Here is a 14730-nt window from a genome sequence, read left to right as displayed (position 1 = left end):
TGCTGTAAGCCGGGGATTTGGTCTTGCTGTTAGGCAGGGCCTGGGTCTGAAAACAGGGCTTCTGAATACCCAAACCTCGGCCGCTACTGCGGAGATGTTCGGAAGGCGTCCCAGACTGCACTTCCGGACATCGGAGAATACAGGAGGGTTCAGGAAGGTGGGGATGCCTCCCTCAGAATCCTGACCCTGAGAAACCCCTCACGGGGAGAGGACAAGAGTGTAGGGACATCTCCTCTATGCTCAGGTCATCGGGACGAGGCCAGGGCTCCGGGCCCACGGCGAGAAACGAAAAAGAGTCCCTGACGTGGCCACAATTACGAGCAGGGAGTCCACGAGGCAAGCAGTGGGAAAGGCTGTAGGCAACAGAAGTCTTACCTTGTGGTGGAGCGGTTTCCTGGTCCGGCTTCAGATGAAGGAGTCAGTTTCCCCCAGGAGAGGTCTTACAACTCCTCCCAGGTTTCGGCACCATTGGTAAGGTTTATTCTCTGTGAGGTCTATTGCCGAGTTTAAAATGAGGAAACTGAGGCCTACATGAGAACAGTAGATGCCAGTTTATTCGGCTCCTGGGTGAGGTTCTATGGTCCAGGGAAAGGGGGCCAGAGAAGTTACACCTGACTTCTCTCAGGCATGGGGTTATATAGGGAGGGAAGGTGCTCTGATTGGCTGTGGAGAACAGGATATGGACGTGGCAAGCTGCTATAGGTAGGTAGGCAGGATTTCTGGTGAGCAGGCTGGATGGGGCCATATGCTATGGGGCAGGTTTTGCTGGGGCTGCTTTTAAATTTTGGTGGGGTTTTCCAACGGCTGGCTAGGTGCCGAGTGCAGAGTTTAGTGTCAAGTGCAGATCCTGGTGCTGAGTGCAGAGGGGATTTCCAACGGTGGGCTAGGTGTCAAGTGCAGAGCTGAGTGCAGCGGGGTTTTCCAAGGTGGGCTAGGTACTGAGTGCAGAAGTGGGCGTGTCTGAGCTCCCAGCGAGGCAGCCAGCCTTACAGGTACGCATTTGGAGTGGCTGGTACTGGTTGTTCCTTTCTATGTTTAGTGCCTCTTTCAGGAGCTCTTGTAAGGCAGGCCTGGTGGCAACGAAATCTCTCAGCAATTGCTTGTTCATAAAGGATTTTATTTCTCCTTCGCTTATGAGGCTTTAGTTTGGCTGGATATGAAATTCTAGGTTGAACATTCTTTTCTTTAAGGATGTTGAATATTGGCCCCCACTCTCTTCTAGCTTGTAGGGTTTCTGCTGAGAGATACGCTTTGAGTCTGATGGGCTTCCCTTTGTGAGTAACCTGACCTTTCTCTCTGGTTGCCCTTTGCATTTTTTCCTTCATTTCAACCCTCGTGAGTCTGACAATTATGTACCTTGGGGTTGATCTTGAGGAATATCTTTGTGGTGTTCTCTGTATTTCCTGGACTTGAATATTGGCCTGTCTTGCTAGGTTGAGGAAGTTCTCTTGGATAATATCCGGAAGAGTGTTTTCAGCTTGGATTCATTCTCTGTCACATTCAGATACACCTATCAAACGTAGATTAGGTCTTTTCACATAATCTCATATTTCTTGGAGGCTTTGTTCATTTCTTTTCACTCTTTATTCTCTAATCTTGCCTTCTCATTTCATTGAGTTGATTTTCAATCTCTGATCCTTTCTTCTGTGTGGTCAATTCAGCTATTGAAACTTATGTATGCTTTGTGAAGTTCTCACGTTTTTCAGCTGCATCAGGTCATTTATATTCTGCTCTAAGCTGTTTATTCTTGTTAGCATTTTGTCAAACCTTTTTTCAAAGTTCTTATTTTCTTTGCATTGGGTTAGAACATGTTCTTTTAGTTCAGAGAAGTTTGTTATTACCAACCTTCTGAAGCCTGTTTCTGTCAATTCATCAGACTCCTCCTTCATCCAGCTTCATTCCCTTGCTGGTGAGGAGTTGTGATCTCTTGGAGGAGGAGAGGTGTTCTGGTTTTGGGTGTTTTCATCGTTTTTGTGCTGGTTTCTTCCCATCTTTGTGGCTTTATCTACCTGTGGTCTTTGTAGTTGGTGACTTTCAGATGGGGTCTCCGAGTGTACGTCCTTTTTGTTGATGAAGTTATTTCTGTTTGTTAATTTTCCTTCTAAAACGCCCCTCTGCTGTAGGACTCTCGGATGTCCACTCCAGACCCTGCTTCCCTGGGGATCACCTGGGGCAGCTTCAGAACACTAAGGGTTTCTGCTGGTTTCTTCTTCTGTTATCTTAGTTCCAGAAGGATACCCGCCAGATGACAGCCTGAGCTCTCCTTTATGAGGTGTCTCTTTGGATATATGGGGGTCAGGAAGCTGCTTGAGGAGATGGTCTGACCCTTATAGGAGCTCAGGTGCCGAGCTGTGAGCACCATTCTTCTGTTTAGAGCTGCTAGGCAGGTACATTTAAGTCTGCTGCAGTGGAACTCATAACTGCCTTTTTTTCTCAGGTGCTCTGTCCTGGGAAGGTAGGGCTTTATTTATAAGTTCGTGACGTGCTGCTGCCTTTTTTCAAAGATGCCTTGCTCAGCTAGGAAGTAGCCTAGTCACAGGCTGCCAGCAGAGACATTGCTGAGCTACCGTGGGCTGTGAACTTCCTTGCGGTTTTGTTTAGAGGTATAGTTAGGACTGCCTTGGTAATGGCAGACGCCCTTCCCCTCATAGAGCTGGGCTGTCCTGGGTCCAGCTGTGCTTGCTGTGAAACTCTCAATCCAGATTGTTTCAGATTGCTGGTCTTTGTGGGGGTGGGACCCACTGAGCCAGATCACCTGGTTCCCTGTTTCAGCCCTCCCTTTTTTTTTTTTTTTTTTAGTTGAATGGGCAACTCTGTCTCCTAAGTGTTCCAGGCGCCAGTTGAAACAGCCACCCAGAATTGTGTGAGTTTTTGTGTGGGGAGACCCACTGCGCCAGCTGAAACAGCCATGCTGGAAACTTGTGGCGCTTTTCAGCCCGGGAATGTCCTGATCTGTGGGCAGTAATGGGATGATCACTCACCCTCTGCGTTGTTTTCGCTGGGAACTGCACTCCAGAGCTGTTCCTATTTGGCCGTCTTGGATCCGCACCCTGCGTTACAGTTTTTACATGTCAGTATTCTCTCATTTGGAAACTGGTTGTGCAGGTTTGTGAGCAGATTTGAACCTCCAGGGGGCAGCATTTACAAATGTTTTTCCAGCACTGAGGTACCTGTCAAGCAGAAATTGAGAGGTAGATGAAGGGCTATGGGCTCTGGGAATTCTGCCGCCCTAGTCTGCAGTCCTAACGTGGACCATGAGCCCCAGAAACTGTGTGTGTAAACTGGGGTTAGTAGTACACAATGCAGGAGAACTTGACCTGCAACTGCTAGTGGTCCTGGGGGTCTGCTGCCTGCTAAGAGGGCAGCACTAGTTGGCATTGTCTTTGCTATCCCCATTTCACAAATAAGGTACAGGAATAGCTACAGCAGGTCCATTGATCAGTGGAGCTTCCCAAGCTGGAATTGAGAGGCAGGCAGGGTTTTGCCTAGGACTTTGGACATTAGTGCAGAGCGCCAGGCCTGGGTACTGCCCTGGAGTGAAGAATCATGTGTAATTTCACAGGACATTTTAGAGGCCTCTAAGAAAGTGCTTTCAGGTTCTTGATAAGACTCATGTAGGCTGGGCGCGGTGGCTCAAGCCTGTAATCCCAGCACTTTGGGAGGCCGAGGCGGGTGGATCACGAGGTCAAGAGATCGAGACCATCCTGGTCAACATGGTGAAACCCCGTCTCTACTAAAAAAATCCAAAAAAATTAGCTGGGCATGGTGGCGCGTGCCTATAATCCCAGCTACTCAGGAGGCTGAGGCAGGAGAATTGCCTGAACCCAGGAGGCGGAGGTTGTGGTGAGCTGAGATTGCACCATTGCACTCCAGCCTGGGTAGCAAGAGCGAAACTCCATCTCAAAAAAAAAAAAAAAAAAAAAAAGACTCACGTAAGAAGCTTCTATATGAATCATATATCTGTGTGTCACAAAGCTGAAAATGAAGCCATCATTTTGAGTGCATTTTTGGAAAACCAAGAAATATTTAGATATGAATAAAGTTCAATGATAAGACAAGCTATGAAAGTCAAAAGAGGCCTATTAATAGTGAAAATGAAAACTCATGTAAACCTTGCTCCCTTCCCAACACATGTGCAGTTTAACAGTTTGGTTGATTTTTTTACAAGAATGCACTTGCACTAATAGTATGCCACCAGCTTCTTGTTGTGCAGCATGTCTTAGACATCTTTCTTCGTCAATACATAAGGAGCAACCTCTGCCTTTTCACCAGTCTCCAGACTATGCTGAGCTTCTGAGAGCAGCTGCAGGGCAAGAGGGGCTCAAGGGACAGGGAGCTTGGGGGTAACGTGGTCCCAATCATCCATATGGGGAGGGGGATTGGAAAGAGAAGATGAGTACCTCACTTCCTTAAAGTGGGCTTTCAAAAAGCTCTTCACTAACCATCCAAGTGATCATCTCTTCTTTGGGTTAAATGGTTCCCAGTATTTAATTCTTGGAGCACAGCCTCAGAGTACTGGGAGGTGGCTTAGAATAGTTCAGTGTCACACATGGAGAAATATGTCCTTGGTGGCTTCTCTCCCAGCTGGGCCAAGGAGTGCTGGATATGTGCTAGGCATTTCAACCTAATCCAAATTGAGATATCGGTCCATAGGCAACGATGGTTCCTGTTGTTCTGCACCACCTCAGTAGCCTGTGAAGACTGGACCAGTTTTGTATTTTGTGAAACTTGAGAGAACATCTCTCACATTGTCCTTGCTTACCTTCCTGTTCCAGGATTGATACTGCCAAATGGAAACATTAACTGGAACTGCCCATGCCTTGGAGGAATGGCCAGTGGCCCCTGTGGGGAACAGTTCAAGTCGGCCTTTTCCTGCTTCCACTATAGCAAGGAGGAGATCAAGGGGTCAGACTGTGTAGACCAGTTCCGGGCCATGCAGGAATGCATGCAGAAATACCCAGACCTCTATCCCCAAGAGGATGAGGATGAGGAAGAGGAAGAAAAGAAGCAGCCAGCAGAACAAGTACAAGAAACAGCTCCCTCTGAAGCCACTGCAACCAAAGAAGAGGAGGGGTCAAGTTAATGACGGCCATGAGGCACTGGGCTCCAGTCCTTCCACTTCAGTGATATGGACCTTTTGCAAGATGCCTTTTAGTCACCTTTCAAGAAAGTGTCTTTCCCTCTGTTGTCCTGTGCACTGTAATATACAAAATAACTTATTTTGATGATCAGGGGTCTTGGCCTCTTACACTGAAAAAAATGGGGGTTGTGTGTCCTACCTAAACCTGTAGCCGCCACTTTTTGAAATAATGTGCTGAATAAGCTCAGCAACTAAAAACCATTACCCAGAAACCTTCCTTGTGAGTGAGCTGATATATTCTGATTCATTATATTCCTCTTACTAGATTTTATACCCCTTGGGGAAATAATAGAAACAAAAACATCTCTTAAAAATGCTGGGGTGGGGCCATATCTGCTAGCAGAGGCCAGATGGTCAGATACAATTTCTGCAAACCCATCTTGACCTTGAGTATGTCAAGGGGTACTGTACTTCATTCCTGATACATTTTGGTTTCCATGTTGGCGTTGACCTCCTGGTTTTATGTGTTTGGACAAAGAAGATTTGGGCCCTTTCACTTAGTCCCTTTCTAAGTGAAGGGAGAGGCTGATTAGCTCTCATTATTCCAAAAGCCCTAGTTTGGGGGCCGTGTTCACACTGGCTCTGTCTGGTCAGCTGCAATGTTCTAAAGAGGTGGGACCTAATTATTACCAGAGTAGCAGCAAGAAAGGAAAAGTTGTGAATTAAGTATTCAATTAAAAGGAAACCTGATTTCTACCTGATTTTGAACGTGTTCTTTGTTTTCACTAGTTAAAAATGTTTTTGATATAAAAAAGGTACAAATTATGAAAAATTCCATTGAAATTCCTCTTGAAAGATACTGGTAAACCAATTTGAGTCCGTTAAAATTTTTTGGGTTGAGTTCAAAGCAAGCTCACAGAAATAAAAACCATCAGAAACTGCTATGGACATTTCTATACACACACAAAAATAGAAAATCTAGAAGAGATGGATACATTCCTAGACATATACACTCTCCCAAGACTGAATCAGGAACAAATTCATTGCCTGAACAGACCAATAATGAGCTCCAAAATTGAATCAGTAATAAATCCTACCAATCAAAAAACAGTATGAGATGGATTCACAGTCCAATTCTACTAGATGTGCAAAGAAGAGATAGTTCCATTCCTACTGAAACTATTCGAGGAAATTGAGGAGGGACCCCACCCTAACTCATTCTATGAGGCTCACATCATCCTAATACCAAAGCCCGGCAACGACAAAACAAGAAAAGAGAAAACTTCAGGCCAACATCCTTGATGAACACGAATGCAAAAATCTTCAACAAAATACTGGCAAACTGAATCCAGCAGCACAACAAAAAGCAATCAAGTAGGCTTCATCTTGGGATACAAGGTTGGTTCAACATATGCAAATCAATAAATATGATTCATCACATAAACAGAACTAGAGACAAAAACCATATGATTATTTCAATAGATGCAGATAGGGCTTTCGATAAAGTTCAGCATACATTCACATTCATGTTAAAAACTCTCAATAAACTAGGTAGTTGAACATACCTCAAAATAGAGCTATCCATGAAAAACCCACAGCCAATACCATACAGAATGGGGAAAAACTGGAAACATTTCTCTTGAAAACTGTCACAAGAGTACCCTCTCTCACCACATAGTATTTATTGTTAGTCCTAGCCAGCACAATCAGCAAAGGAAAAAAAGGCACACAAACAGGAAGAGAGGAAGTCAAATTATCCATCTTTGCAGACACCATGATTCTATATCTATAAACCCCCATAGTTTCAGCACATAAGCTCCTTCAGCTGGTAAACAACTTCAGTAAAGTTTAAGGATACAAAAATTAATGTGTTAAAAATCACTAGTATTCATACACACCAACAAGAGCCAAGCCAAGAGTCAAACCAGGAATGCAACCCCATTCACAGCTGTCACACAAACAATATTTAGGAATACAGCTAACCAGGGAGGTGAAAGAGCTCTGCAAGAATCACATAACACTGCTCAAAGAAATCAAAGATGACACAAACAGAAGAATCAATATTGTTAAAATAGCCATACTGCCCAAAGCAATTTACAGATTCAATGCTATCCCTATCTAACTGCCACTGGCCTTCACAGAACTAGAAAAAACTATTTTAAAATTCACATCAAACCACAAAAGAGCCCAAATAGCCAAAGCAATTCTAAGCAAAAACAACAAAGCTGGTGGTATCACATTACCTGACTTCAAACTATACTACATGGCTACAGTAACCAAAATAGCATAGTACTGGTAAAGATAAATAAGTAAGAATAAACAGACACATAGACCAATGAAACAGAATAGAGAGGCCGGAAATAAGGCCACACACCTATAACCGTATGAGCTTTGACAAAGCTAACAAAAGCAATGGGGAAAAGGACTCCCAATTCAACAAATGGTGCTAGGATAACTGGTTAGCAATACGCAGAAGATTGAAACTCAACCCCCTTTTTACACCATATACAAAAAACAACTCAAGATGGATTAAAGACTTAAACGTAAAACCCAAAACTATAAAAACTCTGGAAGACAAGCTATGCAATACCATTCTAAACATAGGGATGAGCAAAGATTTCATGGCAAAGATGCCAAAGACAACTGCAGCAAAAGCAAAAATTGACAAATGAGATCTAATTAAACTTGAGAACTTCTGCACAACAAAAGGAACCATCAGAAGTGGAAACAGACATTCAGAATGGGAGAAAATATCTGCAGACTATGCATCTGAGAAAGGCCTAATATCAGCATATATAAGAAACTTAAATTTAGAAGGAAAAAAAAGTGGGCAAAAACATGGACAGATATTTTTCAAAAGAAGACATACATGTGGCCAACGATAAACTTTGTCAACGATACTGAAAAGCTCAATCTCACTGATCATTAGAGAAATGCAAATCAAAACCACAATGAGATACCATCTCACATCAATCAGAATAGCTATTACCAAAAAGTCAAAAAATAGCAGATGCTGGCAAGGTTGCAGAGAAAAGAGAACACTTATACACTGTTGGTGGGAGTGTAAATTAGCCCAACCATTGTTTAAAGTGGTGTAGTAATTCCTCAAAGAGCTAAAAGCAGCACTATCATTTGACTCAGCAATCCCATTACTGTGTATACACCCAAAGGAATATAAATCATACTACCATAAAGGCACATGCACATGAACGTTCATGCAGCACTATTCACAATAGTAAATACATGGATCAACTTAGATGCTCATCAATGACAGATAAAGAAAATGTGGTATATATACACCATGGAATATTATGTAGTGATAAAAAAAAAGAATGAGATCATGTCATTTGCGGAAACATGGATGGAGCTGGAGGTCATTATCCTCAGCAAACTAATTCAGGAACAGAAAACCAAATACTGCATGTTCTCACTTATAAGTGGGAGCTAAGCAAGGAGAACTCCCACACACAAAGAAAGGAACAACAGACATGTGGGCCTATTTGTCGGACAAGTGGGAGGAGGGAGAAAAGCAGAAAAAAGTAACTATTGGGGACTAGGCTTACTACCTGGGTGACAAATAATATGTACAATAAACTCCTGTGACACGAGTTTGCTTTTTCGTTCCTTTTATTCTGACACAGCTTGCTCTGTTGCCCAGGCTGGAGTGCAGTGGTGCAATCTCAGCTTATTGCAACCTCTGCCTCCTGAGTTCAAGGAATTCTCCTGCCTCCGCCTCTGGAGTAGCTAGGATTACAAGCATGCACCAACATACCCATCTAATTTGTATTTCTTTAGTAGAGACGGGGTTTCACCACATTGGCCAGGGTGATCTCAAACTCCTAAACTCGTGATCTGCCTGCCTCAGCCTCCCAAAGTGCTAGGATTACAGGCATGAGCCACCACGTCTGACCATGAGTTTACTATATAACAAACCTGCACATGTACCACTGAACTGAAAGAAATCAAAATAAAATATGTTATCAAAGAATTAAAAATAACAGCAAAGAGGATAATACAAGAATTAACCCAGAAAACCAGATTATAGACATACAGAATACACTAGCCTGAAAACACAGCCACATGACTCAAAAAAAAAAGACAGCAACTCAAGACAAGCACTTAAACCTAGAAAGTCTGATGGAGAAGTTCTAATATGCATAGAGATTGGTATGAAACAAACACACAGAGGCCATAATCAGCAAAGTGACCTTGAAAGTTTCCTAGAATTGAATGACACTCTCTGTAAAGGATGTTAAACAGTCAAGGTGCTATACGTTTTTTTGTTGTTTTAAATGAGGAATTGAAGCCCACATTATAAATAGCAGAAATAATCCCAGGTAGTTTTGAAGATTAAAGAACCATTAAAAATTCTTATGAAGATATTTACTGAGAAGTAATTTACAAACCAGAAAATTCATCCTTTTAAAGTATAATATTAAGTGGTTTTTAGTATATCCACAGAACCATACACTTGAAAGTTGAAAGAAACCTTAAAAATTATCTTACTGTTTCCCAAAGTATGTTCTATGGAACCCTTCTAGCCCCCTAGGCTACTGTATATATGGAAATTTTTCTGGTCAAATTAATTCATTAAACACTGCCAACCTGCATACTCTATATTTCTCTGAAGAACCACAGAGAAAAACTAAAGTCTCTAAGAAGTTCCAGGATATCCCAATTAACCTGACACAGAACCTATTTTCATGGAACATGTACTAACAGCCCATGAAATCAGCGCTACAGAGAAAGTGCTTCAGAAAACGCTGGTGGATTCCAATCCCCTGGCATTCCAGGTTAATAAAAAGGGCACCAGAAGCCCCACGGGCTTGACTGATAACTCACAGCTCTTTTGAACTGTCTGATGTGAAAGCAACCATTGGGAGGTATATTTTTACTGTTTATGGCAGAGCTAAAACCAGAAACCAGAGCTCCAGACTTCTAGTCCAATGTTCTCTCTAAAACATGACACAGCAAAATCCAAAGCTCTGATTCACGATGTAAATAAATTCTCAGGGCTACATTCTCTTTAACAAACCACAGAGAAATGAGGACTGCTAACTAAAGAAAGAAAGATATGCACAGAGTTAAGGAGCTAGTGTGCCTTAACATTGTAAAGAAAATCTAATAGAAATCCTATATGATACAATGATAACATATAAAATTTCATAGAAAAGTTCTCAGCAAGGATTAAGTAGGAAATGTTATTTTCTAAAATTAGGCTCTATATCACCCCTCAAAGGGAATTCACCCTATACCTATTAGCACTAGAAAAGTGAGCAAGAAAAAATACTTGGAACATGCACTGCATAGATATGAGAAACTAATATTTACCAGAAAAACAGGTAAAACAAGTAAAACTAAGATCTTTTAACCTAATATTAAGAAAAAGCCTACCCAAAAATATGTAAGCACAGACACATACAAGAATAAATACAACCTTGAAAGGCAATGGAAAAAAATACACATGCATCATGCACTCAATTATAGATGAGTGAAGAAGCTAAACTCCTCTATGAGAAAGGAAGTTCACTGATTAGATTGAGAAACAAAATAGAGCAATCTGTTCCTTCCCAGGTTACCCGATTCCACCTGCCCCACAGAGATCAGATCTTTTCAGTCTATGTGGCTTTTCTCCATTCCGAGTTTGTATGTAGGCTCATCCCTCATGCCCTTGAACATTTAAGAGCAAATTAATGTAAGAAAATTACCTTTAACTGAAAACTCCTACTGACTCTTCAGGAACCAGCCAAAACAGCCCCACTTCTAGGTTGTCTTTCCCAGTTGTGGGGAGTCACTCCATGGTTAAGCTTCATGATTCTCTGTGTTCTGGTAGCCCTCTTTTTATGATTCTCAAGGGCCAGTGACCTGTGCATCTGCTATGTGTCTGCCTGCTTATGCATCTGGATTGTACTCAATGCACAGTGAGTTCGTTTGCATCACTTTTTGAGCCACAGCCCTACAGCAGTGCCACCACCAATACGGCCAACAACCGAACACTCACTCTGAGCTTTGTACTGCACATGCAGCTCCTGGATTACCTCCCTGAATCCTAATAGCCAGACTTTGCCAAGGTACCACTGGGGTCCCATCGCACTGAGGATGAGAATGAGACTGCCATGTGCGTACCTATGCAACAATCTTGCATGTTCTTCACATGTACCCCAAAACCTAAAATACAACTTTAAAAAAATCTATATAAAAAGTGGGAAGTACATAAAATGCACTTCTGTCACATACCAACATACAGAGGTTGCCTGGGGAAAAGCATTTGTATGACTGACTTGTAAGCTGAACTTTTTTGTTTTGTTTTGTTTTTTGGTCACAGATTACCATTGTGATGTGAAAGAATGACAGAAACGATGGAGATTCAGTTTGGGAATGAGGTAGACATTTTCTCAAGATTGAATAAAATGAGCCTATCAATTAAAAAAAAGAAGTAGTAGTTCAGGGTCTTGTCCAAGGTCACTGGACCACAGTGCAGGGGCTGGGAGTCATCCAAGCAGTGGCCTCCAGAGGTAAACCGTGACCCACAGACTTCTGCCAGGCAGAGGATAAGGCTTCAGACAGAGTAAGCCTCACACAGTTTATTAATAATGACATAAGATTAATCATAATCATAGCATCAAGACACATCACAATGAATATTTAGTAACACCTTTAGGCCCCCAAACACTCTCAAGTGAAACAAAGCAATCCAAGCCAAATTTCAAAGAATACAATCAAACCCTTAATTCTAGAACACTAATATCAAACTATTCTATATCATAACAAAAGTGTTATGATAAAGTGTTAAACTATACAACAAGCTAAGTTAAGGGAAACTAAAAATAAAATGAAAATTAAAAAATAAGTTGATTTTGAAAAATCAAATATCTCTTACAAAACTAATAGATAATCCAAAATCTTAATCATAAAATTAAGAAAACACAATAATATACTTTTACATATCTGAAACTAGCATTCAGTTATATGTTTAGAAAGTATTAAGTAGAAGTAGAAAACGAGACATGGAAAAATGGCAGCTAGAAGTCAGGACTACATTACAGCTCCCACTTTAATGAACAGAGCAGCCTGTGGAGACTTGCATCATGAACTTGTGCTCCAGAACGACTGCAGGAATACACCAGGAAAGCTAAGAGAATCCACAGACCTTCTGAAGGAAGAAGATTGCTTCTGCAGGACCAGGGAGACAGCCAAATACTGTAAATGCCCAAATTGTAAAAGTAGGAAAGGGGGATCCATCCACCCCCAAACATACACTTTAACTGCAGAACCCAGAAGTATAGATTACAGAAGAAGGATTTGACCTTACCTGCAATGATTCAATTTAGAGAGCTGAGCAAAATACAGGAAGCAGTGGGAAAAGCCCTGTGGGTTCTCTGGATCCACAGGAAAGCCACTTCTGACTTATCTCACAGGGGTCTTTGAGGAGAGCTACCAGAGGAACTGGGAAAAGGCCACAGGGAGAAGGAAACCTCCAGCTGAACTCTAACAATCCCAACCAAATGCAAAGTCTCCTGGCCAGAACTCGGGGGCAGGGAGTGAAACCAGTGTGCACTGTTTTTTGGGTTTTTTTTTCCCTTTTCCTTTTTTTTAATTGCATTTTAGGTTTTGGGGTACATATGCAAGATTGTTGCACAGGTACACACATGGCAGTGTGATTTGCTGCCTTCCTCCCCATCACCTTTATCTGGCATTTTCCCCCATGCTCTCTCTCCCCAACTCCCCACCCCCCACTGTCCCTCTCCTATTTCCCCCCAAAAGACCCCAGTGTGATGCTCCCCTCCCTGTGTCCATGTGTTCTCATTGTTCAACACCCACCTATGAGTGAGAACATGCAGTGTTTGATTTTCTGTTCTTGTGTCAGTCTGCTGAGAATGATGGTTTCCAGGTTCATCCATATCCCTACAAAGGACACAAACTCATCGTTTTTGATGGCCGCATAATATTCCATGGTGTATATGTGCCACATTTTCTCTGTCCACTCTATCATCGATGGTCATTTGGGTTGGTTCCAGGTCTTTGCTATTGTAAACAGTGCTGCAATGAACATTTGTGTGCATGTGTCCTTATAGTAGAACAATTTATAATCCTTTGGAGAAATGCAAAATATTCTGGCAAGTCTCAGCAATAGAATCAAACAAGCAGAAGAAAGAACTACAGAGCTCAAAGACAAGGTTTTCAAATTAACCCATTTCAACAAAGACACAGGAAAAAAATAATACGAAAAACTTAAAGCCTCCAAGAAGTTTGGAATTATGTTAAATGACCAAACCTAAGAATAATTGGCATTCCTAAGAAGAGAAATCTAAAATTTTGGAAAACATATTTGGGAGAATAGTCGAGGAAAACTTCCCTGGCCTTGCTCGAGACTTAGACATCCAAATACAAGAAACTCAAAGAACACTTGGGCAATTCTTCACAAAAAGATCATTGCCTAAGCATATTGTTTTCAGGTTGTCTAAAGTCAAGATGAAGGAAAGAATTTTAAGAGTTGTGAGGCAAAACACCAGGTAACCCATAAAGAAAAACTTACCAGGTTAACAACAGACTTCTCAGCAGAAACACTGGAATCCATAGAAGTGATTCAGGCTCTATCTTCAGCCTCCTCAAATAAAACAATTAACAGCCAGGACTATTGTATCCAGTGAAACTAAGCTTCATAAATAAAAGAAAGACACAGTCTTTTCCAGACAAACAAATGCTGAGAGAATTCACCACTACAAAGCCAGCACTACATGAACTGCCACCCCCCGATCCCTCCAGAAAAGCTCTCAATCTTGAAACAAGTCCTGGAAACGCATCAAAACAGAAGCTCTTTAAAGCATAAATCCCACAGGACCTATAAAACAAAAATACAACTTAAAAAAACAAGTTATACAGGTAACAAATGGAAGCATGATAAATGGAATAATACCTCACATACTAACATTGTATGTAAATGGCCTAAATGCTTCTCTTAAAAGATACAGAATGGCAGAATGGATAAGAATTCACCAACTAACCATATGTTGCCTTAAAGAGACACAGAAGGACTCACATAAACTTAAGGTAAAGGGGTGGGAAAGACCTTCCATGCAAATGAACACCAACAGTGAGCAGGAGTAGCTATTCTTCTATCAGGCAAAACATGCTTTAAAGCAAAAGCAATTAAAGACAAAAAGGGACATTATATAATGATAAGAGGCCTTGTGCAACAGAAAAATATCACAATCCTAAATATGACTACTAGATCTAAGAAATGAGATAGACGGCAACACAGTAATAGTGGGGGACTTCAATGCTCCAGTGACAGCACTAGACAGTCATTGAGATGAAAGTTAACAAAGAAACAATGGATTTAAACTATACCTTAGAACAAATGGACTTAACATATATTTGCATAACATTCCACCCAACAACTGCAGAGTATGCATTCTATTCATCAGTACATGGAACTTTCTCCAAGATGGACCATATGATAGGCCACAAAACAAGTCTTAATAAATTTAAGAAAATTGAAATTACATCAAGTACTCTCTCAGACCACAGTAGAATAAAATTGGAAATCAATTCCAAAAGGAACCTTCAAAACCATTCAAATATATGGAAATTCAATAACCTGCTTCTGAATGATCATTGGGTCAACAATGAAATCAAGATGGAAATTT

The 14730-nt window shown here is 41.5% G+C and overlaps 1 protein-coding gene across 1 annotated transcript in view; it reads left to right on the top strand.

Moving 5' to 3' along the window:
* The window catches only part of CHCHD4 (coiled-coil-helix-coiled-coil-helix domain containing 4), a 29107-nt gene extending 23271 nt beyond the window's left edge, over positions 1-5836 (top strand). The window contains exon 3 of the mRNA XM_003926177.3: positions 4776-5836. Coding sequence (XP_003926226.1) covers positions 4776-5083 — 308 coding nt within the window. The 3' untranslated portion in view covers positions 5084-5836. The remainder of the gene's footprint in view (positions 1-4775) is intronic.
* The last annotated feature ends 8894 nt before the right edge of the window (positions 5837-14730 follow it).

Source organism: Saimiri boliviensis, chromosome 8 (genome assembly GCF_048565385.1).
Source record: "Saimiri boliviensis isolate mSaiBol1 chromosome 8, mSaiBol1.pri, whole genome shotgun sequence".
Classification (NCBI taxonomy): domain Eukaryota; kingdom Metazoa; phylum Chordata; class Mammalia; order Primates; family Cebidae; genus Saimiri; species Saimiri boliviensis.
Note: the sequence above shows the minus strand (reverse complement) of the source record. Positions and strands in the feature narration are given on the sequence as shown.